Raw genomic sequence first — 26,093 nt, 5'->3', positions numbered from 1 at the left:
TCCACTTCAGCAGTGTGGATGAGCCGTAAACGTAATTATTCGTCATATCATCAAACTTGTGCTCTCCTGGAGACACTATATACACATACAATGTCCTTGGATATCGTCTACGACTCCTCCACATCGCTTTGCGCCTCGCGCTTCACCCCCCTCGATCCGGACCCCGATGCTTGCCGTTGCTGCTGCTGCTCCTCCGCCTCCTCTTCGTGTTCGGCCTGCTTCTCCGCCGTCTCGTCCTTGCCCATGACATTTTCAAACTGCGACCACAGCGTCTCCACCGACGAGAACTCGTTGCCCACCTAACGTGCCCTGTTCAGCAATCCTGCCCATGCAACGCTTCATTTTCAATTGTCCAACGTACCGCAATTATGGATTCCAGCGACCGGTTTAGCTTATTAATGTTGCCGAGGACTTGCTCGAAGCTCTGCCATTTGGAAAGAAAAAAAAAATCATTAGCTTGGCTGGAATCTTGGAAGGGGGAAACCGGGGAGAGAGACGGATACGTACCAGGGCAATGTCGCCGAGGAAAGCTTCACGCTGCTGCTCAAAGTACGACTTGTCGCGGGACGGCCCCACGGACGCGCCGCGGTGACTCGAAGCCATGCTATTCTAGTCTTTCCTTTTCTTGAAGACCTTTGTAGGTTGCTGTTCTCTTCTTTTTTTTCGAAGAGTTAATGACGAGTTCTGCGACTCCAGATGGCGGGCTGTTGTAGACGTTGGATTTCGATCCGTCGTCACCAGTCGCGTCGCGTAGAGGGGGCACCACGACCCACAACGCTCTCGCTGGAGAGAAAGCCATAATTTTCAGATCATCACTTCCCGAGCGCGATATATATTAAAATCGGGTTCGCCTTCTACATTGCTGTACTTCAAAAGGACATGCGAACCTTTGCTGTTGACTTGTTCCTCGTTTGCTGTTATCGTACTAGCACGGACGGACGATACTCGCTCCATCACCAGTCGCAGAACAAGGGCAAGGCAGCAATGCAAAAGACAATATTACGAGGGCATCATTAAGCTAATATGGCAGAATAATAGCAATGAATTTCATCTTGGACTAAACCCCAGAGCTGCGCCTAGCACCATTGTGCAAAAGACCCCTCCCCCCCAAAAATAACTATGTATACATCCCCGAAACAATTGATATCCAACAAGAATGTAAATGGGGTTGTTGCAAGCCCCTTTCCCGTTTTCATTTTCTTGGTCCTATATCATTAAAGCAAAGACTTTGAAACACCAAAAACAAAAAAGATAAACATGAAAGAACCCTCCCCATCATCGTCTATACTGATCCTGGCGTCGATCATACTCTTGCGGTCGCAACCCTCTCGACATCATGTCCCGTGGATCTCGCTGGTCTCGCGGATCTCGTTGATCTCGCGGATCTCGTTGATCCCGCGGGTCCGGCGCTGGGTATCCTCCAGGACCGGGAGGCGGCGGCCCTCTAGTATCGTAGCTTCCAGGCGTGTAGCTCCGGCCGGGCATCTCGCGCGGGTCGCGAGGCACGGGCGTTGCCGAGTAGCGATTGTATGGCGCTTGTGGTGGACCTGGATCGGGCGGCCTTGTTGTTGCCGGCGGCGGCGCGTAGCGGCTTTGCATCGCTTGCGCGGCGTATCCTCGTTCGTCTCTGACGGCGTGCGGGTGAGGGGGCGGCTGCCCCTGCGGTGTCGGTGACCATGACTGTGGTGGCGGCGGTCCCTGTGACGTCTTAGGACCGGGGGACTGCTGCCAGGCATTGCTAGGAGGCTGCTGATGTGTGGGCCAGCCCGAGTCGCGCACATTCTGCGGCGGTGGAGGGCCGTGGTCTCTGCCCCTCGGCGCCGCATGGCCAGCATACTGAGGAGGCGGCGAGGCTGCGTGCGGGGGCGGCGCAGAGCTGTACTGGTTCGGGTAGACAGGCTGAGGCTGGTATGCCTGCGAGTGTGGAGGAGCATATCGATGGGGAGCCGTCGGCGGTGAGTTGGTAGCGGTATTCTGCGGCACAGACGGATATCCATGTGGTCGGTAGTAATCACGCTCGGATTGGGCATCCATGGTCATCCGCGATCCTTGCATCGGCGGAGGTTGCGAAGGTTTGAGTGATGGCATACCTGCAGGAGCTGCTGAAGGAGGGGGGTTGCGGCCATATCCATGGTACACCTGTTCTGGTTCACGACGCAGAGATGCAGCAGACTGCTGTTGTGCGGAGGCCGGACGTGACATGGACTGTGGCGGCGGCGTTGCGACAGCCCGGGTAACAACTTCGTTGACTCGCTTTGGTGCGGGCGGAGGGTCGTCGTTCAGCAGAGACATAATGCTGGACGTCTTACGTGGCTCGGGGGGCTTCGCTAAACCACTACCAGGGACGGGAGTGCGCGACTGTGGAGGATGGGAAGGATGGGAGGGATGGGAGGGATGGGAGGGATGGGTAGGGTAGAGCTCCCCAGAGGGTGGTCGCGAGCCCATGGTCGACATTGGCCTCGACATTGGAGGCGAGTGGCTAGGGCCAGGATCGCCAAGAAGTCCTCGGCCAGGTTGTGGTCCCTGACCATAGTTGCGTGGAGGCTCTGTCGTTGCTGGCCGGCCGAGTGACAGCGGATTGGGTCTGACCTGTTCCAAGCTCGGCTGTTGGCGATGGCCAAACGGCTCGTAGCCACCATGTTGGGGTGGCATCTCCTCCTGCTTCACGTGCATAGGCGGACGACCGAGATCCCGCTCTCGTTCTCGGTCGCGCATCTCGCGCAGTGCAATGTCGGGTTTCTGGCGCTCGTGCAAAACTCGTTGATCTCGTATGTCTGGACTACCAGCGACCGGTCCTTTTGGTGCCAGGGGTCCGCGAACATCTCGCTCACGATCAGGAAAGCCAAAAGCAGGCGGGGGTCCACGTCCAGTGCGGGAAGGAGAGAGTGGCGGGCCAACTGGCGGTGGCGCGGCTTGGGCGCCGACGGGCTGTCCCTGCCCTGCAGGCGGCCCAAGACCCTGTGCAGGCGCCTTTGCAATGGGAACTGCGTAGGCGGGATATCCCGGCGCCCGGCCTGGCTGCCCAGGATCCTGCTTGGGTGGCGGCGGCGGCTCGCTGTGCATTTCCATTCCTTGTGGAACACCAAAGGGTCCAGGGCGGCCAGGTGCAGGTGGCAGTACATCGTACCGCCTTCCACGGCCACCAGTCGTGGGCATTGGTGGATCAGGTCGCTTCTCACCTCGCATGCGCTTCGCGTCTGCCTCGGACACAATCGCTTCCAGTTCGGGTTTTGTCTGGTCCTTTTGGCGAACAAAATAGTTTTTTACCTGTGCCCAAATGTCAGCTATTTCCCCCCTCCTGTCATCGCTTCCCGAATCCTCAGCTTACCATAACTGCCGTTTTCGACCCCATGTGGTTTGCTATGCCGGTCCAGTCAGATCCAAATGCCGCGAGCAGCAGAGGAAAGTCGTTAGATTCGGATACACTCCAGTAACTAGATGCTTGCGTAGCCGCCTTACGATCCTGGCTGGACTGTGACAAGTTGAAAGTTGCCATGGCTGGTTGAGGTGGTGGTGGTGGTGGCGGCTCTGGCCGAAGAGACGGCGCCAATATCACATCCGCTATTGGAGGGGGGGCCACAGGTGTCTGTTGTCGCTCAATACCAGTCATCGGCTGCGAATGGACAGAGAACGGTGGCTGAATGCCAGATGGGATAGACTGCTCAAAGTTGGGTATGGTAGGTTGCACTTCGTTGGGCGTGGGTGCAGGACCTTCGGGTATACGTGAAGACGATCGCGGTCGTCCCTTGCTTGGTCCAGGAGTGGACGCGGCAGACAACGACTGGTTCGCCTTCTTTTCTTTCGCCTCCTTTTCCTTCTCCTTCTCCTTGGCTGACTTTCTGCCTCGCCTCCTGCCATCTGCCTTCTCTCCCGGCTCACCTCGGCCACGCCGACCAGGCGTTGAGGCAGGCGTAGAAGTATCAGGGTCAATGGGAGGCTGTTCAAAGCCCCATGTAGGGGCAGCAGCGCGTCTCGGGCGCCGCCTCTCACCATTCTCGCCAGTTTCCTGATTGTCTTCCGTTTCTGGATCGGCATTGCCAAGCTCAGACATCAGCGCACTAGATCGCTGCTTGCCTCGGCCCTTCTTGCGTCTCTTGGGCTGCTTCTTCAGCTTCTCCTTGAGATTGAGATCCTTCTTCATAAGGTAATAATATTGGATACATGCACCAAAGTCACGGTTGGGAATGACTTCCGCGATTTTACCCCATTGCTTGGGGTGCTCCAAATATCGCTTCTCGAAGAGTTCCCCTTCCTCCTTCGTAAAATTGTTGACAGGCGCAAGAACTTGCCAGGCAGAAACAAGCCTGTCTTGTGATACGAATCCCGACTGGTCCCAGTACTGTACACTCTGGCGTTCGTCTGCGTCCCAGTACATGCTAGGAATATCGGCTTCTTTCTCGCTGCGATACTTCTCTTTTTGTATTCGAAGCTCTCGCTCCTTTCGCTCTTCATCTTCACGCATGGAGGCTTGAAGAACTCGCTCAAGATCACGTTCAGAGGCGAAACGGCGGCCCGAGGTCCGACCTTCGGGCTTTGGTTCAGGCGTCGAAGCAGCTGTAGGTTCCGGGACGGGAATCGTGACGGAGAATTTATCTCGGCTCTTCACAGCAACCGGGTCACTCGAGGTCGTGAACTCGAGATAGCGCATATAATTATCCGCGTACAGCTCGCGCTGCTCATTCTGTTCTTGATCCCGATCCAGATGGACCTTGCTCATGTGCTGCGCTACATAGTTATTGATCTCGGGGTCAGCGTCAAGAGTTGCCAGAAAGTCAGTATCCTTATCCCAGGGTTTTGTTGCGAAGTTTGGCAAGCTCTCGGGTGGTGGAGTGACCATGTATTCTCGAACAGCACTGATATCCAAATACGTGTCGTCCTCGGATTCTGTCTCATCGTCCTCAACTTGAGAAGGCGTGCTTGGGACCTTGGATTCGGTCTCGGTGATTTCCATGGGCACAAGAGCCTCAAGTACATTGGACTCTTCGAGTTCCAGTTCCGTAATTTGTAGACTTCCGTTCACTTCAGCCACGGGTTCGGGTTCAGGTTCCTCGGTTACTTTGTCGGTTTCAGAAACCGGCGGCACTACGGTGGCTGGCTGCTCAAGCTCCGGTATCGGTTCCGGCGCGGGCTCCGGCGCGGGTTCCGGCTTTGACTCCGGCTCCGGCTCCTTCCCGGGCTCCTTCTCGGGCTCCTTCTCGGGCTCCGGTTCTGGCTCCGGCTCTGGATCCAGATTCATCTCGCTCGTTTTGCTCTCAGTCTCCGGGACTTCGGCCACCGGAGAAATAGGTGTGTCCTCAATTTTGGTCGCTACCAGAACATCAGTGACGGCAGAAATGTCCTCTTCCGGCTTGGTCGCAGGCTCTGTTACAGCAGCTTCTTCCCTGATTGGTCTGCGCACCGTCTCTTCTTCCTTAGTTGCGGCGGCGATCGTAACGCCTGTTGGTGGTTCGCCGAGCATATCCGTCAGCCCTTCACCATCATTCAGTATTTTGACCATGGATCCGTGGGACAGCGAGGCATAGCGCGAAAGAACTTCGAGTGGCAACCCTGGCTTTTGGAGCTTGCTCAACTCAAATTCGGTTTTACTGATCTCCATGTCGAAGTAGTCGGCCATGTCTTCGTCATCGTCAGATTCGGAATCGTCGTCTTTTGAGGTCTTTGGGGGGAGTGAGAATCGAACAACATTAACGGCAGGTCGCTTGCGCCTAAAGCGTCGCTTTGGTGAAACAGGCTTGGTGTCAAGTTTCTTCTGACTAGATAGCTTTTCGTCTTGAGGAAGCTCGCCTTCGTCGAGATCAGCAGCCGACTGTCTGGAGTCTTGCATCTCATTCTCGTTTTTAACAATCTCGCCTGGTTCGGCGCTGTAATTAGACCGCGATCGATTATCCGTGCCAGTGACAGAATCCGAATTTGCCCCGCTGCTACGGGGGCGTCGCTGCTCTGGATAGTCGCCTCCATAGGCAAAAGTTTGAGATCGCATAGCCTTAGGAGAGTCAGGTATTCTTCTGCTGAAATGTCGACTCGGGCCTTGAGGGGGACCCCGCAAGCTCAGGGAAGGGCTCTCTGGCCCCAAATGGCCCGAGGAGGGTGGGCGATCGGTGTGCGCTCGAGGCATAGAGGGTGGCTTGATGGTGCCGTCCACGGATATCGATCCTCTATTTGGCACGGAGCCAAACGCCGGGGCGGATGGTGCGACGGGCGGAGGAGAAATGTCGCGGGGTTGCGGGGTTGACTCTGCAGGATTGGGCGTGCGGGAATCTGGTTTGCCACGGAGATGATCTCTATCGGGCCTCTCCCGATCATCGCGAATATCTCGGCGGCCATCTTCGGGATAGCGGTCTCCTCTGTCTCTATCTTCGCGGTCCCGACCCCAGCGGCCCTCCTGAGACCGGCTTCTAGGATAGCGATCATTGCGGTCGTCGTAGGGTGTGCGGCCTCTACCTCGTTCCGGGCCCCAATCACCTCTCCCTCCTCTTCCACGTCCTCTCATGAAGCTGCCTCCGCGAGCAAAAGAAGGTCCGCCAAAGGGCGGGTCAGATGCAGTAGACCCAGCCGAAAGGGGTCCAGCATCGCGAGAGCCACGACGGGGTCGTTCGACGTCTAGGAGCGGTGGTGCATCGCGATCACGATCTCGAAAGTCTCGGTTGGGTGATCTGGGTCGTCCAATGGGAGAGCGCCTGCGGGCAAAATCGCGGTCGCGCCAGTCTCTGTCTCTGTCGCGGTCGCGCTCTCTGTCGCGACTACGCTCGTCGCGATAGCGTTCACGAAAATCATTGTCCCTTTCTCTACCGCGTTCTCTGCTGTCATCACGAGCCTGCCAGGGTCGTCCCCTGCCTCGACCGCGCCCGCCGCGAAAATCTCCTCCGAAGCCTCCACGGGGGCCATTGGGCATGTCGATGAGAGCCTTGGGGCCGCGAGGCGGGTCTCGGCGTATCGAGTCTCCAAATCCGTCACGGTTCGGAGGGAAGCCACCGGGGTTTCCTCTTGATTCAGCGGATGACCGGCGTCTATCCTGGTCATATGGCGGTCCACGGTCGAAGCGATCCGGAGAGCGATCTCTAGGTGAACGCGACCGCCGGTCCGGATCGTATCTGGAATATCTAGAAGCCCTGGAAAAGAAAGTCAGCCATATATTAGGAGGTAACAGGCCGAGGCTAGGCGGGCGACGACGAATGTCACGTCGCAGGCGAGGTCACGATGGCCTCACGACAGGCGGCGGCTAGTAGGGGTAGTGGAGTGACGAATGCATACATGCTCAAGAGCAGGCCTCTGCGTCGCTGCTTGGCGCGATAAAATTATGGTTCCATTCATACAAACAGCAAAGGGTCGAGGAAGAGACGCGTAGATGGCGGTTGGCGGGCGTTGGGTGGCGAATACGTGTATCTGTTGGTAGTCTCCTGGCGATCGGATCGCACAGATTTGACTCGATGCGCACAAGGGCACGCAAGAGGAGAGCGGCGGGGGGGCAGCGCGTGTTGCCGAGCGCACGATGTACAATATGAGATACTGTCGTCTATATAGACGCAGACGTACAGCAACAGGGCTCGGCGCGCAGCTGCAGGAAACGGGGTAGGTATCTGTGGTAGTGGTGATGGGAGTCGGACAGAAAGATAGTTGAAGGGATTAAAGGATGGATGCACGGAGGTTCCACCCCCGGGGGGCAGGCAACTTGAAAATAATATGGTGCGCCACACTAGCCTACATGCTAGATACATGTAATTTGTACCTAGCCAAAGTCACCCAGGGCCAGGGCCTCGGCCAGATGCCAGACACCAGGTGGCTCCGGAACGCCTCATCAGCAGCAGGTGTCTACAGGAAGCCAGGAAGCTGGGCGCTATTTCTGACAAGAACGAAAACCTGTATCCGTAGAACGATGGGATTCCCCAGATTTGTACTGGATATCATGACTGGCTGCTAGGTACCTGCCAGCACCAGCAAGTACCACTCCAGGTACCTAGTTAGGTACCGAGAGGCTGAGGCTGGGGCCATTGTCGAACAGCGCTAGTCCTGACTCGGCGTTTGGTGCTGGGCTAGCATTTCGCGAACTGCCTACATACGCGAGTAAGGCCTGTTTTTAGACAGGGTACTAGACAGGTCGTTTTTTTGATAGATAATTTTCCCCTGTCACAACGCTGTTGACGTCTCTAACACGGCTTATAAAAAATATAAATGTTTTTTAACACGTAGTGGCAACCTGACAGCGTTGTGATAGGGGAAAATTACATGTTAAGCGGAAAACGTGTCCAGTGCCCTGTCAGAAAACAGGCCTCGGTAGGTAGGTTAGTACGGTTAGTCGGAGTTAGTAGTTCTATGGTACAGCCGCAGTGGTTTGGCAGGTGGCACAATGAGGCGCACCAGGTACAGTGGGGTGAATCAGAAAATTGTCTTCCCGCGGCACAGCTTGTACAGATGACTAGGCATCAGTACAAACACTGCGCGCACAACGTCTCCCTTCATCATGGCGGACCAGTCTGCGCCTTCTGGGGCCAAGGATGCTGTCCTCGTTAAATCCGAGGATATGCCCGCTGATGCTCAAAAGGTGGAGGAGCTCGACTTCAACAAGCTCAAAGGCCCCATCACCGCACACGATCTCTTCATCGGCATGCGCCACATGGGCTTTCAGGCTTCTGCCATGAGCGAGGCCATTCGAATCATAAATGAAATGGTACGTCTTACATATCCCTCAAATCTTTCATAAAAGCTCCCTTTGAAAACATCCTAACTTGCCTCCAGCAAGCTTGGAGAGACCCAGACACTGGGGACAAAACCACTATCTTTCTCGGCTACACTTCTAATCTGATATCATCTGGCCTCCGCGGTGTTCTTCGCTGGCTCGTCGAGCATAAGCATGTCTCTGCAATTGTCACCACAGCTGGTGGCATCGAGGAAGATTTCATCAAGTGCCTCGGCGAGACCTACATGGGGTCCTTCAGCGCCGACGGGGCCGATTTGCGCAAAAGGGGCCTGAATCGCATTGGAAACCTGCTTGTACCCAACGCCAACTACTGTGCTTTCGAGGACTGGGTGGTACCTATTCTCGACAAGATGCTCGAGGAGCAAGAAGCCAGCAAGGGCACCGACGACGAGATCAATTGGACCCCGTCCAAAATCATCCACCGCCTCGGCAAGGAGATCAACGATGAGCGCTCCGTCTACTACTGGGCCTATAAGAACGATATTCCCGTCTTTTGCCCAGCGCTGACAGACGGCAGTCTCGGCGATATGCTCTACTTTCACACCTTTAAATCCTCGCCTCAGCAGCTCAAAGTCGACATCGTCGAGGACATTCGCAAGATCAACACCATCTCCGTGCGTGCCAAGCGGGCTGGCATGATTATACTGGGTGGCGGCGTTGTCAAGCATCACATTGCCAACGCATGTCTCATGCGTAACGGCGCAGAATCTGCAGTATATATCAACACAGGACAGGAGTTTGATGGCAGTGATGCTGGCGCCCGACCAGACGAGGCTGTGTCGTGGGGCAAGATCAAAATTGGCGCAGACAGTGTCAAAGTAAGTGGCCGAAATGCAAATTACCAGAGTAGCAATGCGTGGACTCTACTAGGCTGGATACTGACCTCTGCAACAGGTATACATGGAAGCGACAGCCTGCTTTCCATTCATTGTGGCCAACACTTTTGCCAAGGACATCTGAACGAAACATACGCATTGCATGATCAAACACATATAGAATAATGACCAATCCACAAGTATATTAGCGCTGTGGAAGCGTAGACTCTCTTGGCCTTGACGTGTCTAATCAGGGCTCGTCAAGAAGCTTCTTGAATTCCGCAAGTGCCTTGACCCACGCCACCGCTCCATCGCCATCAGCCCATGCACCGACGCGCTCGAGGCCCTCTAGGTCTTCCTTCATGTGAGCTTCCTTTGTGGTTCCGTCTAAAATCGCAATGCCTTCTAAACCCATGACCAGCGCATAGTACGCAGACACGACACCAACTCCGGCTCCCTGCACAATATCCGCGACCGGCTGGCTCTTGACCAGCTGCGGGTTCGCTCCAATGGTCCAGAAGGACTGGAATTTGACATTATGCTCCTTGCAAAACGCGCGCAGCCCAGCTTCATATTCGGTGTCGGGGTAGAACCGGTTTTGCACAACGGCAGGCTTGACAGTGACACGGCTATACAGAGCTTCAACGAAGCTGTGCGTAGCGTTTGAGATGCCCAGATTACGGATTTTGTGCGGGTGGTATCCTTCCAGAGCCTTCCATGCCGTGATGGTGTCATCGAGGGTGTCGAGTGGGGAGTGCAGGACAACACTGTCAAGATAGGTCACCTGGCCTTCTATGGTAAAGTTTCGGAGCGACGACTCGACAGATTGGAGGACCCTGTCCTCAACGGATGCCTTGAAATCATACGGTGCGTCTTCGTTCTGACCGCTTGGCGGTGTGAATTTAGTTTGAATCTAGATTCCCAACCTGTTAGATTCGGGTCCAGCCTCCGCGTGACGTCGTTATCATCGGGGCTCACAAAAACATCTTCGCGCTTCACAATGCCCTCAGAGACGGCCCTTTTGAAACCAGCCGCAACACCTTGCTCATTATAGTGTTTCGGCTGGGCTGCAGTGTCGATACCGCGGAAGCCAGTCTTGAGCGCTGTGTACACCAAGTCGGTTGTCCTGTCCTTCTTCCATGCCGTGCCATAGACGAGCTTGGGCATGCGCGTCCGAGCTACCCCGTTCAGGGTGAAATCTCGCGCCAAGCGGGATGCCTGAGCACCAATTGATGGCTGTGCCATTGTGTTGGATGAATTTATTGATTTTTGGAGTGCGCGGAGTGAATGGCGCAAGTTCGTACGGTCTGGTCGCCACTCGAGGGCGACATAAGCGGGGTCAATAGTGTGTGAAGGAGAATGAGCAACTTCGCAAATCCACGGTAGCGCTGACTGTGGCAGAGTAAGATAATTGCATGCCAACGATGTATTGTAGAATTCCGCTCTTTTGGATGCTAAACAAAACTTGACCTGCACAGAACATTCTCCAACTATATCCATAGCACTTCGACCCAAGTCACCCATCTATGGCATCATAAAATATTTCGAGACATCAAAATTGCATTTGGCGTCACAATGGTACTTGTTGCAGTGTTTTTAGTCCTCCTGCTTCAACCTATGTCCGAAGTACCCATACATACAGTGCTTGTTAAGAGGGGAGAAGGGAGAGGGCGACGACCAACAGCTGGCTTGCAACCAAGGAGTGTATCGGCAACAAGTGCCCGCAACAGGTAAATACTTATACTCTTAGTACAGTTTCCGGATCAAACGAGAATGCTTAGTCGTCTGTAAAAGCGGTAACTGCGCCGTGGAAATGGACCAACCTCTGTTCCCAGACTCACAAGAACAACTCTGTCAAATATCGAGTTGTACTGTTTGATAGATTGGACCAATGGCGTACAAGCTCGGTAGAACTCGCCTCCTCTAATAGAGAATCCCTCGAGTAACCATCATGCTCTCCAGCTTTCCGAGAACCGGCTTCTACCTTGACTGAGACTGGTTTCTCAAACGTAAACGGCGCTCGTCAAGTAGCTTTAAAACTGGATCCTGGCAAAGGTAACGTTAAATCGTGGCGCCTCGTCTTCAGCGCCGTTTTCCCGACGGCTCCGGTTTTCGCAGGCACAACTGATGGACGTCATTCGGAGAACCCCACCATCCCACCTGAGGAGACGGAGCTGATCCCGCTCCTGCTCCGGATGGAGTTTCAACGCGGGGAACCTAGACATCTCGAACTGAGTTTTCTTCCTCCTTCACATTTTCTATATCTAAATTTCACTGCCAATCATCTCATTTGGAAGGAGCCAAATCGATTCATCAGAAAGAAGGTTAGTACAAAGCGTGTTCTCCCTACCTATGGCGGGGTAGTGGGTAGTGGGGTGTTAGTACGGCAGACGTTAACTTCCTCTTCCTCAGTTCTACACAATCAAGGTCACAATGGCTGCTCAAACTCCCTTCACCGTGAAATGGGGTATTCTTGCTACTGGTGGAATTGCCGAAAGTAAGCTGCTCCTCGGTCCCGGGCCTCGTGCCGCACATCTGACACTTGCCACAGCGTTCTGCCGAGACTTGCTCTGTGACCCGGCCGTCCGTGACGTCCACGACGTGCGCCACGAGATTGTCGCTGTCGCCTCATCAAGCTCTGCCGACCGCGCGGCTAGCTTCATCCAGAAGATCAAGGGGCCGTCCTCCGCCAAGACGTACGGCTCCTACGCTGAGCTGGTCGCTGACCCAAACGTCGACATCATCTACGTGGCGACGCCCCATAGCCACCACTTCCAAAATGCCATGCTGGCCCTCGAGGCTGGCAAGAACGTGTTGTGCGAGAAGGCGCTCACCGTCACCGCGGCCCAGACCAAGAAGCTCGTCGCCAAGGCCAAGGAGAAGAACCTGTTCCTGATGGAGGCTGTCTGGACACGCTACTTTCCGCTTAGCATCAAGGTCCGCGAGCTGATTTCCTCTGGCGCCATTGGCAGAGTTCACCGCACTCTTGGTATGACCTATACTTGTCTCGTGATACAGTGATTATGGATGGCCCATAGCTGACTATATTTTGCAGCTGATCTAGCTTTTGCTGACGGCAACGACGATGGCTCTGTCACTTATCCCGACACCAACCGCATGGTCAACCTGGATCTTGCCGGCGGTGCCCTCCTCGACCTCGGCATCTATGCTCTCACCTGGGTCTTTCAGACTCTGTACCACCTCCAGCAGGACAAGGAATCGCCCAACGTTCTTGCTGCCATCGACCAGTACCGCACCGGTGCCGATGAGACGACCAGCATCATCTGCCACTTTCCCAAGAACAAGATGACTGGTATCGCCACGACTTCCATCAAGGTAGCCACCGACCCTAACAACCTCAACTCGGCCGGCCCCGCGGTCCGCATCCAGGGAACCAAAGGCGAGATCCAGGTCTTTGGTCCCGCTTTCCGTCCCACACAGTACAAGGTCATCCGGAAAGACGACAGCAACGTCGATATTGTCGACTGCCCCATTCCCAAGGATCCCAAGGTTGACTATGGTCATGGAATGTTCTGGGAAGCGGATGAGTGCGCCCGCTGTCTTCGTGATGGCCGCAAGGAGAGCGAGACCCTACCTTTGAGTGAGAGCATCGTCATTATGGAGACCATGGACTCTGCCATCCAGCAAGGAAAGATCAAATACCCTAGTATCATTTCTACGGATGTCTTTGACCCTAAGAGCCCTCTCAACACTGGTAAGCGGTAAATAAAACGCATTACGCACGGTACGCGAGGTTGCTGCAACGGGACCTTTGGATGTACTTGGATAACCCACGTCGGGTCCAAAAAAACTCAAATACGGCTCTAGAATGCAAGGGGAAGTAAATCCACTGTAGAAATCATCTCGCCGAATTTTTCTAGGTTCTCAGAGCCACCTCTTGAAATTTGGTTTCTCATGCATAACTGAACAAGTTCATGCTGGTATTACAATCTGCTAGCGGCTATTGGTCTATAGCAAACCGGAGCGCCCGTCGAGATAGGCGACAGGTTTAGCAGCGTAATAATATACCTTTTTGATGCTTTACATGATACAAGCATGAGTCACAAGCAAAAGGAAGCACAATGATAGACACACACCCCTCATTGTCATTGGTGTCCCTTGAGAGTGCCATCGCCTCTCTCACTCGTGGCACTCAGAACGTAGAATCAAGTTCAAGGGTGGGAAATGGTTTCGATATTAAATAGCAATTATCTTGCATTTTGGGGGGGAAATTGGTTTCGCTTTTTGTATATTTAGAGAATAAATGAATGTCTGAATCGGACAGTTTCGTAATTGCTCCAGCGCCTGGTCCAACACAACGGCCTGCATCATCTCATCTGGGTGGTTCATCCGAAGCCGCCGCACATTGAAACAAAGATGCAAAGTTCATCTTTGACGTTTCAAAGACCGTCTCAAGTCAAGGCTCGGTGCATGAATGAGGGCCCTGACACGTGACCTGGGAATAGGTTGCGACAGCTGGCGTATGGCGTGGCAACCTGGCAGGTGTCAATGCAGGGGTAACTTATGCGTGCTAAATTCAAGCCTTTTTTTATGCCCTAATTATTCTCCAGGGAAAATGTAACAAAAAGGAGCAAAACAATTAGCGCAGCAGAGAGGGTGACGAAGCGCAAGGACATCACGGGGGGGACGAATACCCTGCAAATAACGAAGCCAGTCCCATCCATGCGAATATGGGCTACGACCTAGAAGTCAATGCAAGTGATATTCTGGAAATAGGTATGCTATCCGAAAGCGACTTCTTCTTTTCTCTTTTTTTTTTTTTAAAAAAAAAAGAAAAAAAGAAATTGACCGGCAAATGCTTCTGTCATTGATTGAGAGGGGCGTCGCAACTGCATGATCCACTCACCACCACGTCGACATTTTCTGCCTCTTGCACCCCCCAAGCTAACTGATCGCCATACGTACCAGGGCAGTTGGGCGGTATCACAACAACGAGGCCACGATAGGCACCGAGATAATGGAAGTCGACTGAAGGCAGGGGAAAAAAACCTTCATCAGCACACTAGCACGTTTCGGCCCCGCGCCAGCGCATGACAGACAAGACGCAACTGAGCCAACTCCACCGACACACACCAGTCCATCGTTTGCATCGGCCGTCGATGCTATCGACAAGGATTCCAGTTCTCTGCTAGTTGCTGTTTCTTCGCGACGATTGTCTGCGCGCGCCCCCCCTCCTCTCTCCCGGCACGGTTCCGGTTTCGTGACGTGCTTGGCGCTGCTATGCTGGCATCTCCCCGGCCATTCATTGCCTCACCACTGCAAGCCCACACCGAGGCACACCAATTTCAGCATTGGCCAATCACGAAAATCATCTGAAAGCAGCTTCATCACCCTGCCGTGACACGTATTCTCGGTGTGGCATTATACGTTCGCCCCTGGCGTCTTAGAGGAGCGGCAACGGTTACGAACTCGCGGCTTGTCACTCTTTCGAGCAGGGAACGGGCAGCTGGTTTCTAGTTATATCTTGTTTTGGGTTGGTCGAGCAGAGCGGCTCAGAACAAGCTGTATCTGTGAAGCTTTGGCGCAGTTCAGCCAAACGCCAGCTAGCCATCTCACCCGGGAGTTGACTGCCAGCTAGCCATCTCGCCTGGAAGTTGAACGTGAGGGCTTTGCGCGAAAAAAAATACCAAAGCCATTTCTTCCCCACGGGTATATTTCCCGGGGTTTGTTATAGGGGTCTGTCTATGGAAACAGCGCGAACGCCGCCGCAGCAGCAGCAACAACAACAACAGATGGAGAAGGAAACGCCAGCTGGCAATGCCAGCGACGCCGAGACATACGAATCGACGCACGTGCATGCCGTGTACGAAGCCATCGCGCCGCACTTTTCGTCGACGCGACACTCGCCATGGCCCCGCGTGGCCGCCTACCTAGAGGCTCAGCGCCCTGGGGCCGTTGGGCTCGATGTCGGGTGTGGCAACGGCAAGTATCTCGACGTCAACCCTGCGCTGCACATGCTGGGGTCTGACCGAAGCAGTGAGCTTGTGCGTCTCGCACGCAGTCGCCGCGGCGGCGCCGGCAGCAATGCCACCTCTAATACTCTAAAAACAGTTTCCCCTTTGCCAGCGCAGAAGAGTGATGCTCCTGAGAACGCAGGAGACGATTGTGGCTGTATTAACGGGGGCAACGAGGTCGCTGTCGCCGATGGCCTTGCCCTGCCCTACCGCCACGATGCATTTGACTTTGTTATTTGCATCGCCGTCGTACACCATCTATCTACAAGGGGACGCCGCGTGGAGGCCATCAGTGAGCTCCTGTCGAGGCTCCGGCCCTCACACACCACGGCAGAGCTGGCCAGCAGCACATCAGACGGTGACGACACCGCCGCCACGAATCCGACGCCCCCAACGGCTGGGGGCCAGCGCAGCAGCACAAAGGCCACCGGTCTGGTGTTTGTATGGGCACTAGAGCAGGCGAGCAGCCGGCGCGGCTGGAGCGAGGGCAGCGAGCAGGACACGTTGGTGCCCTGGGTGATGCGGGCCAAGGGCCGCCCCAACGAGACGTTTCAACGCTACTATCACCTGTACAAGAAAGGCGAGCTCGAGGAGGACATTGTCGCTGCAGGCGGTGTGGTCGAGGAAAGTGGCTACGAGCGCGATAACTGGTGGGCAGTCTTTAGCCGGCCCCAGTCGTAGAAGGTCGACGAGATGGGTGGAAGGCACACACACACACACTCAGACCGCCCCCCTCTCCCCCCGAAAAAAAAGATCATGCGCGATCCTGGACAGTCCTCCTCCTTTCCTCCCCGCACACACCTTGTATACGGAGTTCGCCTACGCGAAATGAGTTGAAGAAAAGAACCCGGGAAGGGGGTCAGCGCAGAAAGATGGGGGATGGCAATACTGATAACCAGAAACAAGAGGGTTGTTAGAGAGCTGACACAAAATGACTGGCCGTTCCAACATATACTGAGCAGACTCCACTCAAAACTTGAAGTGATGATTGGAGAAGACTTGAAAAGGAAAAAGAATCAACATTAGAGTATCACACTTTTGATTTTGGGAGAGGATTTACGGAGTCGTTAGTTAACGGCCTGCTCAACAGATAAGACTGTCCCATTAGCACACAACTAAGCATGCCGAGGCGGCATTGAATACGTAATCTAACTATTCGGTATTATGGATTAGTCCTCAATAGTACATGAAATTTCAAAAATGAATCGAACACCTAGGCCAAAGGTCAACAGCATCGCGAGCAACAGAGGAAGCAAAAGAATGGTATCTCTTGCAGTGACATTAGCCAAATTATAGCCCCAATAGTGATAGTAAGTATCCTTGGTCCATTCCCAACCCGTCCACTGCATTGTGACTAGTTGTTTCGGAGTAAAGAAATCCAAGCGCTTGCTATGACCATATCCAAGTGCATAAAATTGAGTGACCAAAAAAAAACACGAAAAACGAGTAGCCAAAGAGAATAAAGGGCCGCCAAAAAGAATGGACTCCCTGAAAATGCCAATCCCTCGCCAAGAAAAATGAATCTAACGCTTATTTATATATAAACACAACTTTTGTCTTTCTCGCCGGCTGCCCCGAATCTGGGGGCGCTGCTGCTTTGTTTCGTGTGCAGCCGTGCCACTGTGCTGCTGTGGCCCTTTCTTTCTGGATGCGTATGTGTCATTAAAACGTTCCGCTTGCGTGCCAGCCGTCTGTCGGAAACCAGTTGTAGTCCTCGTGTTGTTGTTGTTGTTGTGTAAGAGTGGTGTTTATACTTTCCAAAAAACTGAAAAAAAAATCCGCGCTTCAAAATGCTCGACTCTGTATCCGCCCTGTAAAACCTTTGTACCAGTCCATATCCCATCATATCATGCCATCTAGTCAAATTCAAAAGAGGAAATTGTGCAAAAAGAAAGGAGAGAGAAGAAGAAGAAAACACTCCGCAAAAGCTTTGAATCATTCCATTCGTCGTCGATAATTGCTCTCGCGCAGTCGGTTGTCGGGACTGCCAGGTCGCTTCATCCGGCCGTGATCTTGCTCCCCGTACATGGACTGCCCCGGGGGGTGGCCGTGCGGCGGCATTCCGTGATGCATGCTCTGCGGCGGTCCAGGCATGTGCACCGAAGGGGGCGTAGAGTAGGGCGTGACGCCCGTGGTCAGTTCGGCGACGCCAGGCAGCGGACCGGGCACTCGTGGTGACGGCTGAGGCTGGATCGGCGGCAGGCCGTGGCCCATGTTGTAGATGTAGTCGGGGTGCGGTTGAGGCGGCTGTTGCTTCTGCAGCGGCGCCGACGTGACAGACGCCGGCATGGGATGCGGCGGCGGCGGACCGATCTGCATGCCCGCCGCATCACGACGGGACATGACGCCCGGTGGCCGCGGGCCGCCCATGGCTCCGTAAGACGATTGTGGCGGCGACGCTCGCATCTCGCGTCCTACACTCTCTTGCGAGTGGGAATGGGCGTGGCCTCGGATCTGGGCGTTTCGGCCGGCGGCCTCGGCATTGACGGCGGCAAGGGTAAACGGGGTTTGGCCGGCTCGGCGTGCCATGTCGTGTTCTCCAAGCTGCCAGTGCATGGCTTCTGCCGCACGCCACGGAACCTGTAATTCTTCCGCCACTTTCGCCCACATCTCTGCTTTGAATCTATCACCGTGTTAGTGTCGCATACATCGGTTGCACTATGGGCCGTTTTCGACGCTCGTTGCAGAAAAGCTGCTTCCAGAGACAATTTCGCTCGTCATGTTATTCATGTGTGCACTAACCTGTCATATAGCCGTGCGAGTTTGTTCTTGCGTTCTTCGTCCCACTCGCTGCGTCGTTCCAGATAATTTTGATAGTGTAGGCGGCAGCTGATGGAGCTTCGTCCAGGCAAGTGCTTCGAGACGTCGTCCCACTTCATTCCTTTGCCTCGGAGCTCGATGATGATGGCGTCTTCGTCGGCGGACCACTTGCTCTGCTTCTTGACCGGCTGTTGCGGATACTGTTCTACGCCTTGCGGAGGCAGTTGGCGTCGGCTGGACGAGCTACCACCTCTGGGAGGCAGCCGGGGCATCTGGTGGTGGGACATCTGGGAGGCCAGAGGAGGTGGTCCATGGGACATGGGCTGTGCGAGCATTGGGGCCGGCTGTGCAGCGGAAGAGAATACTGGAGGACGATTGGAGTCTGCTGACAGAATTTTCGACTCATCTGAGTCTTCTCGTTTGATGAGGGAGGCGATATCCACCGTGATGGTCGTTCGAGAAGCTCGTGCTGGCGTAGACTTCCTGAAACCACTTTTAGAGACTCGGCGAAAGTTGATGGCGGCGCTGGGAACAGTAGACGAAAAAGGAAACTCTGCCCGCGAGAGGCAGAGTAGTGACTGTGTCTCGGTTTGAGCCACGACTGCGATTATGGTGGTTGCGTGCCTGGTGCGGCGAACAGGCAGGCAACGGGGGTTTAATAAGGTGCTGCGGAGGAATGCGACGGATGAGGGAAAGAGCAGACGACGAGGCAGGGGTTCTTCTATTGTTGGGCTTCAGGCATGCGCGCCTTTGAGATTCGGAGAGAAGCCGGCTATGAAATAGTCAATGCCCAACGTAGGCCTCCCAAGTGTGGTTGGTGGTGGTCGGATATTTAGGTGTTGGGTTGTAATCAGTGGAGAGGGCAAGGCGTGGTAAGTGACGACTAGCGGCGAGCGTTGAAGAAGGAAGGTATTGGATCTTGGCTTGGCCTGGACAAGAGGTCGGGTACTGGTTGGTGAGGGCAGTGGCAGGATCAAAGACAGGTACTCAGTAGGTGTGTGTGTGTGTGTCTGTGAGTGTGTGTGGTGTGCGAGTGTATGTGTGGTATCTGGAAAAGAAGGTGTAGAGGCAGGTTGGCGTCGAGGAACGGTCAAAGTTGAAAGGTGGTTAGCGAGAGAGGGCAGTACACAGGTACTTGTACAAAGAGAGGAAGAGATGAGCAGAAGAGAAAAAGCTGGCCAGAAATAGTCACAGCAAAGCAGTGTTTATGAGGCTAGGCGTAAGCATGATTGGACATGCCGGGGTTTCATCCGACCAATGGGGGGAGATGAGCATAGCAGATGAGGCAGAGACTGACGGCGGCAACGGGCTCAGCACAGTACCACTGAATTCCATTCTTGTACGGGGTTGCTTTGCTTTGTACACGTTCTAAAAACGCCTAGCCCGGGGCGCCTGGATTAGACAAGGGTTCTCTTTTTTATTTATTTTTATTTTTATTTTCTTTTAAAATGGTATTCCCTGTATGTCTTGCCAACAGATCGGGTCGCGAAAAAATGAACGCACCAGCAGGGGTCCCCCCCTTCCAAGGCAAGTCAGTGTACGGAGTAGTGTTGCTCTTCATTCACCCGAGTCACAAGCATGCCCAAGCAAGTCCACATCAGGCCCATCAACGAGGACAAGCCAGGCCCCAGGTCAAGCAGCAGGAATAGGTAATAAGTGGGAGAGGTAGAAGCCAGACGGGAGGAGGGGCGTGTGAGTGTAGAGCCAGGGGTGTGTCTGTGGACGCAGGGGGGTGTTGACACCGTTGATGCAACTCTGGGGCTTGGGTTCTTTCTTGGGGCTTGTCAAGGTACAGGGTATAGGGCAGCATAGGGAAATAAACAGATGCTATCAGTACGCTTGGTATGACTGCATGCTGGGATGATGGCGGTCCAGAGTGGCTGGCTCCACGAGCGAGCGAGCAAGACGGAAGTTTGCCTTTGGTTTTGCGGAAAGGAAGCCGGAGGATGGTTGGGACCTTCTCAGCAGGCTAACTAACTAAGTGAACTGGGGTGTGGTAGATTGGGGATGTATCTGTCTTGTTGGAGGGGTGCAGTCCGGATATGCATCTGCTGTGAATGCTCTCTGTGTCTTGTGTGTGTGGTGTGTACTGCGAGGGTGTGCAACGGGGCGTGCGCGTTGGGGCACAAGGCGGGAAAAGGCATCACAGTCATGTATTGGGCCGGATTTCAATCTACCATGTAGTTATCAGTAGTTACGACGTGCGGTTATATGCTGGTTACCGGACATGATCGGTTGGGTAAAATGAAGCCGTCGTACAGATGAGCCTTTTCAAGGGTAATAAATGCAGGCCGGGGAAACTTGGCCACCTCTTTGTGCAGATGGGCAGATGGGCAGATGGGCAGTGGAGGCCTTGCACTTGGAAAGCTATATCAAGGTTGCTTTTTGTCTTATTTGAAATAGTAGGCCGAAGGAAAATGGAAGTTTTCTCCGTATTAATAAACAAAGGCGAATCGAACAAAGCGCAACCAAGGAGGGGCGTGTGAATGATGTGATGTGATGTGACGTGCAGAGCAAGCTTGACGCTAGAGAAACCAGGTTCACGAACAAGAGCACCCGAGTGACCAGACAATGAGAAGAGGAGTCGGCGAGACAAGACGGAAACAAGGACGGCAAAACGGGTGATGAGAACGAGAAAGGGGGTTCACACGGGAATTTTTGTGAGTTGTGAACAATTAGGGTACATTTTATGCGAAGCTAGCCGTGTTGGGGGTAATTGAATCATTTGTTAGGTGCAGTGAGTGGCAGCGAAGAGAAATGGGAGCCAAAATATTCGGAAGCAACTAACTAGAGAGAACATGGTGAGTTGGGGGAGAAACCAACTAAACAACACTCATAAGCTTCGTTGGCTTGGGATAACTAGTGATTCATAGGGCAGATGGGGGTCGACTAGGGTGACTAGGGGGCCCATTGTTGGGCTCTAACTCTGTGAGCCATGGATGGACGAACAAGGGGGTCATGAAAAGCAAAGTGGTGGGATGGAGGGGAGGAACTAGAACAGGAACAGGAACGGACAGGAACACCAGGAGTGTCATTTGCTGTACATTCACAAGTTGACACATGCGGCAAGGGCCGTCGACGGGAGAAAAGGACCGTCTCCCAAGGTTGTGACAGGAGCGTAGTACACGGTTCCCTTGTTGCACAGTGTGGCAAGCAATACGGCTACTTCAAGTCGTTGACTGATCAGTTGACGAGGCTCCAGCGTCGGGCGTTTTCCCCCCTGGGGCCTTGGAGTGCCCTGCGTCTGATTGATTGATTGATTGATCTGGCATGGCACGACATGGGAAGCGTGGAGTAACTGAGTAACGTACGTGGGCGAGTAAATCGGGGAGCGCGGTACGGAGCACTATGGCACGGCACGCTGGGCCACAAGAGGACGAGGAGGCCAACGTTATTAGCTAGTTATCTAGTTGTTAGCTAACTATTTGACTCGGAGGGTTGGTTACGGAGTACTAGAGTGTAATTGGATAAAAAAAAAACGTTGTGCATCTGGAGTCGGCTCGCCTCGCCTCGCCTGGCGTTGAAGAATATGGAACGGCGAGCATAACTATGTTTCTGAGTCCGCCAAGTGTGTAACATGGCATGATGCAGCATTTTAGTGCCACTTTATTTGTGCCAGTGTCTTGTGCTCTGATATGCAGCAACGCTGGCGCATGTCTGGAACAGCGTAGATGACATGGCTGCTTGTTGACTGAGACACAGTCCACAAATCTGGGCAACAGCACTCTATTATTGCTGACCGTCTGTATATTTTCATTTTTAGTTTTTTCCCACTAGTTATGGAGTCCTTTTCAACCAGTCGTCAGCTCTCCCGTGGCGTTGATGAGAAGATCCTTTTCTTGCCATCTTGTGCATGTAAGTGGGCGACAGAGGAAGGAAGCTCCCCTTGTCTGACAAGGCCGCCGCTTGGACGTGGGGGGCAGAAAGCAGGCGCCTCTCTTCTTTTCTTCTTTCTTTTACTGGATCACCGGTAAGGATACGGGATTTCTTTTTCGCCGTGATATTAAGTGCACACCCACTTTTCTCCCTTTCCCACAATGGTAACTGGAATTGCTCGCATCCGATGGGATAAGCGGGCGGCGGACGAGGTCGACGATGCTTTGCAAGGTGCAGCCGTCTGAACACTGTCTGGGCTTGGCGATTTATACTTTATGCAATCCATCAAACTACTCTGGAGATTGTCGAGGCAGGGAGGCAGACGAGTACAGCACATGATGCTGTGCCTGGTCTCGGGAGCATCATGGTCAACAAGGAAGCTGGCCACGCACTTTCAAACGGTTGAGAGGGCACGGTGGTGCGATTGGGTACAAATTACAAAGGGCTTGCGTATCCGGACATGCGAATACGCCCGCGGCCAGGCTCGAGCAGGCTTGCGTATGCTTTGCTACGTGTGATTTTAGATGATGCCCCCTGTGTTGGGCGACTGCCACTTACCAGTTACGTGGGCAGCATTAGCAGCTGTTGTGTTATATACGAGGATTATTAGATATAACTATGTAGCCACGACGGTTGGACCAGCGATTCGTTGCGGGCAAGCCCCCGTCTCCGCATGGGCTGAGTCTCGAGTGAAACAAGCATCCGGAGATTTATTTTTTGGTATTTTGTTTTTTTTACGCTGCTGCTGCAGTTGATATTGGGACCAAGTATTAGACGCCGTGTACTCCGTGCTGGCAATGGTAATGCAATTACAAAACACGTAACACGAGACGGGTTGTGCTACGTGATTGTATGACGGTGATGGTATTACCCCAGACATGCGGGCATGCAGATGACCCGTGGTGTAAAAGAAAAGGTGTAGTGTAAAAAAGAATGTAAAAAAAGAACAAGACGGGAAGGGGAAAAAAAAAAAGAATAAAACAAGGACAGGCACATCCGCGTCATTGGACGATGACGCGGTGGCTCGGTTGTCGATGTATAGCACGAGTAATGATGCCTGGCGGGGAAAGACTACGAGGTACGATGCAGACCGCTATGATGCTGATGGAGATGCTATTTTCTGACGGGCAATGTGCGCTGACAATGCTGAGCAAGACCGCTACTAGGTACAGGTAGGTAAGGTACGTCTACTAAGGTACTAAAGAGCTGCGACGGACCCTGACCGCTGCTGTGGCACAGTCAGTTTAGCGCATCGCTGCAGCACCCCCAAATAGCCTAAATGGCGAGGAGATGGGCAGGAAAATAGGGCCCTCCCCGCCCTACCCCCACCATCCACCATCCGCGCACCTGTCACGCCTGACTGACAGCTGGATGGACATGGCTGCACGGTGCACCTGCCTGTGCACTTTGCACTTGCCTTGCCTTGCCTGCTTGCCTGCTTGCCTGCCTGCTGCTTGCCCTGCACCTGTCTCTCGGCTGTCCGCCAACCCGCTCGTCAACCCTCGCCAACCCTCGCCAACCCCATGCAAACACCACCACCACCTTTTTCCTTTTCACACTCGCACACACACACACACCACCACCACCACCTCCTCCTCCTCCAAACGCATCACACTCACACAACAAACCATCGCGCCAACTTCCATCCCACACCGGTTCTTTCCCATCATCCTCTTGACCGCCAGCCTCCTCCGAATCAGCTCCAACCAGCACACCAGTTCATCGGTCAAGGAATGCGACTCTTCAATGCAACGCTAACCCTACCGCCCCTCGTGTCTAGTCGTCGTCGACGTGCACCTCCGCCCTCACTAACGACGCATTCGTACAGACTATTAGTTACCGCTCGTTGGCTTTCCGCCGCCTGCCTCGACCATCCGGACAAGACGTTTCCCGTCTGGCCTCTTGTCCTCGTCCTCGCCACGCGAATCACGAATGCCGTAGCCCAAATTTGTCATCCTTGTCCGCCCTTGGTCCCCTAGTTCTCAGCACACACCCCTGTTCTGTTCCGCATCGTCAATGGACCGTCGCGCCGCCTCTGGCCTTGCCTCCTGCGACATGCTGCACTGTATTTGATTCCACGCCCTCAAGATTGCGCGGTGGCGGATCAGGCGGATCAGGCTCCTGCGCGGGCCGCCGGTGGGCTGACTCTGGTTGCTACACATTGTTGGCGTTCCTGGCGCGGCCTGCCTCGTTCCTCGCTCCTGTCTTGGGACTGTGCCTGCCAGCCTGCCCGCTCGGCTGGGCCTTAATCCTCAGGGCAAAGCCAGGACCAGCCGCTCTTCTTTCACACGTCTGCCACCAAATCGACCTCGTCAACTTTTGTCTTGCCTGGCCGCGCCAAGGCCCTGGCTTGCCAGCCCAAGCCACCCCAGCCCCAGGTCTCGCACGCTGCATCGGGTCTCTTCCTTCAACAACGAATGGCAGAGACGTCGCTCGCTCTTGCAAGGTTCAAGGTCCCCAGCTTGTTCATGCGAGCCGGGTGCTCAAGCCATGTCCTCCTCCTTACTCGACTCGCGACGAAATCAGGCTACCACTAACTAGTTACGGGTACATACGAATACTCTAACTAATACCAACCAGACTTTTAACTAGGTATTAGTTATTAGTTACCAGTCCTATCCTTACTCGGCCGCACCGCACTTCGAGAGAGATTCGTTGTCAATGGCCCGTCTTGCCCTCCACCCACTTCCTCTGCTTCCAGAATCCATCTAGCGTCACCTGCCCGCAAGAACCAGGGGATATTATTGGAAACTGGAAACAGAATAATGCCGCACCACTCTAGTCTTTTCCCGCTTCTCTCTTGACGCTCTTTTATTCGCCCAGCCTGACTCCGCGCGAGTCCACTGCAAGTCCACTGCACGTCGACAATCGTGCATGCTGTCCCAAGACCTCATCTGCCGTATTTTTTCCTGCCACTTGCTCATTTCGCGGGGCCCCGATTTTAGGTATGTGTATCCGTAAACAAGACTGCACTCGAGTAATGCCATCCAGACGGCTTGCCTCGATTTACAAAGGCACTTGCAACCATTCCACAAGAGTGTGGGCTAATGATAAGTCTGCCTCAGCACAGCACTATCTATCAGTACACCAAGGCATGCGGTGAAGCAACCCGTTGCCTGCCCGGCGCAAAATGCTCGCGTTTGTGTGGTTGTCACTGAACCTCTCTCTATATCTACTCCGTACTGCTGACCAGTATTATTGACCGCGTTATAGTCAATCTAGGCGATTTCACTTGCCCCAATTTTCCTTCAGTACCCAAGCAATCGGGTTTCTCAAATGGTCTGCTCTGTCTCAAAGTACGAATATTTGGAATTCTAATACTACTTGCTTCCGGCTACCCGCCGTTATCCAGGTGGTTCGTCCTGCTCGGCGCCGCCGTTCGTTGCCGCCCCGTCCGCTATGACACTTGATGCTAGCTTGTACCACTACGTTGGTCCGGGAGTTCGCTGCCAGATGGTTCCGGGCAAATTTTTAAAGTTGGGGCCTCAAAACGATTATGTTTTGCGCGACAGGCTTGAACTGCTTACCAGGGCCCAGGGGTGGCGTGCAGGGCTCCCAGTTACCAGACCATTGGGCTCGCTAACAATGGGTTGGGTGCTAACGAGTTATGGGTGAAGGAGCAGAGAGTTTACCGAAAACCCTAGTTAACTACGACTTACCAATGCCGTCTACTGGTACTCGTCGTCACTCTGCTCCCCCATGTATAATGATCCAGCCGTGTCACTGGCTGGTGGATACCGCTGCAAGCCAAGACCGCTTTTTCGAGAGCAGATATTTGGCATCGTGGATGCCAGACAGACGTGCGCCTTGCATTTTCTCGCGTATGTACGAAATCAGTCCCCCCATGGCGTACGGCGATGCCCGCTGGCCCCTTGTCGCCCCTGCTTCCGTCTAATTAATGATGTGCCCAGCAAGGAATAATTGTGGCTTGTCAGTTGCCCAGCCTGAGATCTCGGGTCCAGATGGAGCTGC

At 54.0% G+C, this 26,093-nt stretch overlaps 7 protein-coding genes across 7 annotated transcripts; 3 read left to right on the top strand and 4 right to left on the bottom strand.

Moving 5' to 3' along the window:
- Positions 1 to 107: 107 nt before the first annotated feature.
- On the bottom strand, positions 108 to 603 carry CCM_04767 (DASH complex subunit DAD1, putative; the record flags this gene model as incomplete). Its single annotated transcript, XM_006669913.1, has 3 exons — positions 108 to 299; positions 362 to 424; positions 508 to 603. The coding sequence occupies 3 exons, from the start codon at positions 601 to 603 to the stop codon at positions 108 to 110; spliced, it is 351 nt and encodes a 116-aa protein (XP_006669976.1).
- Positions 604 to 1,275: 672 nt separating this feature from the next.
- On the bottom strand, positions 1,276 to 7,253 carry CCM_04766 (Myb-like DNA-binding protein, putative; the record flags this gene model as incomplete). Its single annotated transcript, XM_006669912.1, has 3 exons — positions 1,276 to 3,267; positions 3,329 to 7,091; positions 7,180 to 7,253. 3 exons carry the CDS (start codon positions 7,251 to 7,253, stop codon positions 1,276 to 1,278), a joined length of 5,829 nt encoding a protein of 1,942 aa, XP_006669975.1.
- Positions 7,254 to 8,458: 1,205 nt separating this feature from the next.
- Positions 8,459 to 9,655, top strand: CCM_04765 (Deoxyhypusine synthase (DHS); the record flags this gene model as incomplete). The annotated part of the gene is made up of 3 exons (XM_006669911.1): positions 8,459 to 8,665; positions 8,734 to 9,513; positions 9,590 to 9,655. 3 exons carry the CDS (start codon positions 8,459 to 8,461, stop codon positions 9,653 to 9,655), a joined length of 1,053 nt encoding a protein of 350 aa, XP_006669974.1.
- A 105-nt stretch (positions 9,656 to 9,760) lies between these two features.
- Positions 9,761 to 10,755, bottom strand: CCM_04764 (aldo-keto reductase (AKR), putative; the record flags this gene model as incomplete). Its single annotated transcript, XM_006669910.1, has 2 exons — positions 9,761 to 10,383; positions 10,437 to 10,755. 2 exons carry the CDS (start codon positions 10,753 to 10,755, stop codon positions 9,761 to 9,763), a joined length of 942 nt encoding a protein of 313 aa, XP_006669973.1.
- A 1,188-nt stretch (positions 10,756 to 11,943) lies between these two features.
- On the top strand, positions 11,944 to 13,236 carry CCM_04763 (dimeric dihydrodiol dehydrogenase; the record flags this gene model as incomplete). Its single annotated transcript, XM_006669909.1, has 2 exons — positions 11,944 to 12,499; positions 12,566 to 13,236. 2 exons carry the CDS (start codon positions 11,944 to 11,946, stop codon positions 13,234 to 13,236), a joined length of 1,227 nt encoding a protein of 408 aa, XP_006669972.1.
- A 1,979-nt stretch (positions 13,237 to 15,215) lies between these two features.
- On the top strand, positions 15,216 to 16,166 carry CCM_04762 (tRNA methyltransferase; the record flags this gene model as incomplete). Its single annotated transcript, XM_006669908.1, has 1 exon — positions 15,216 to 16,166. The coding sequence occupies one exon, from the start codon at positions 15,216 to 15,218 to the stop codon at positions 16,164 to 16,166; it is 951 nt and encodes a 316-aa protein (XP_006669971.1).
- Positions 16,167 to 16,654: 488 nt separating this feature from the next.
- CCM_04761 (MYB DNA-binding domain protein) lies at positions 16,655 to 24,283 on the bottom strand (the record flags this gene model as incomplete). Its single annotated transcript, XM_006669907.1, has 4 exons — positions 16,655 to 16,754; positions 17,512 to 18,108; positions 18,228 to 18,798; positions 24,115 to 24,283. The coding sequence occupies 4 exons, from the start codon at positions 24,281 to 24,283 to the stop codon at positions 16,655 to 16,657; spliced, it is 1,437 nt and encodes a 478-aa protein (XP_006669970.1).
- Between the last annotated feature and the right edge of the window lie 1,810 nt (positions 24,284 to 26,093).

The sequence above is a fragment of the Cordyceps militaris genome (genome assembly GCF_000225605.1).
Source record: "Cordyceps militaris CM01 unplaced genomic scaffold CCM_S00003, whole genome shotgun sequence".
NCBI lineage: Eukaryota > Fungi > Ascomycota > Sordariomycetes > Hypocreales > Cordycipitaceae > Cordyceps > Cordyceps militaris.
Note: the sequence above shows the minus strand (reverse complement) of the source record. Positions and strands in the feature narration are given on the sequence as shown.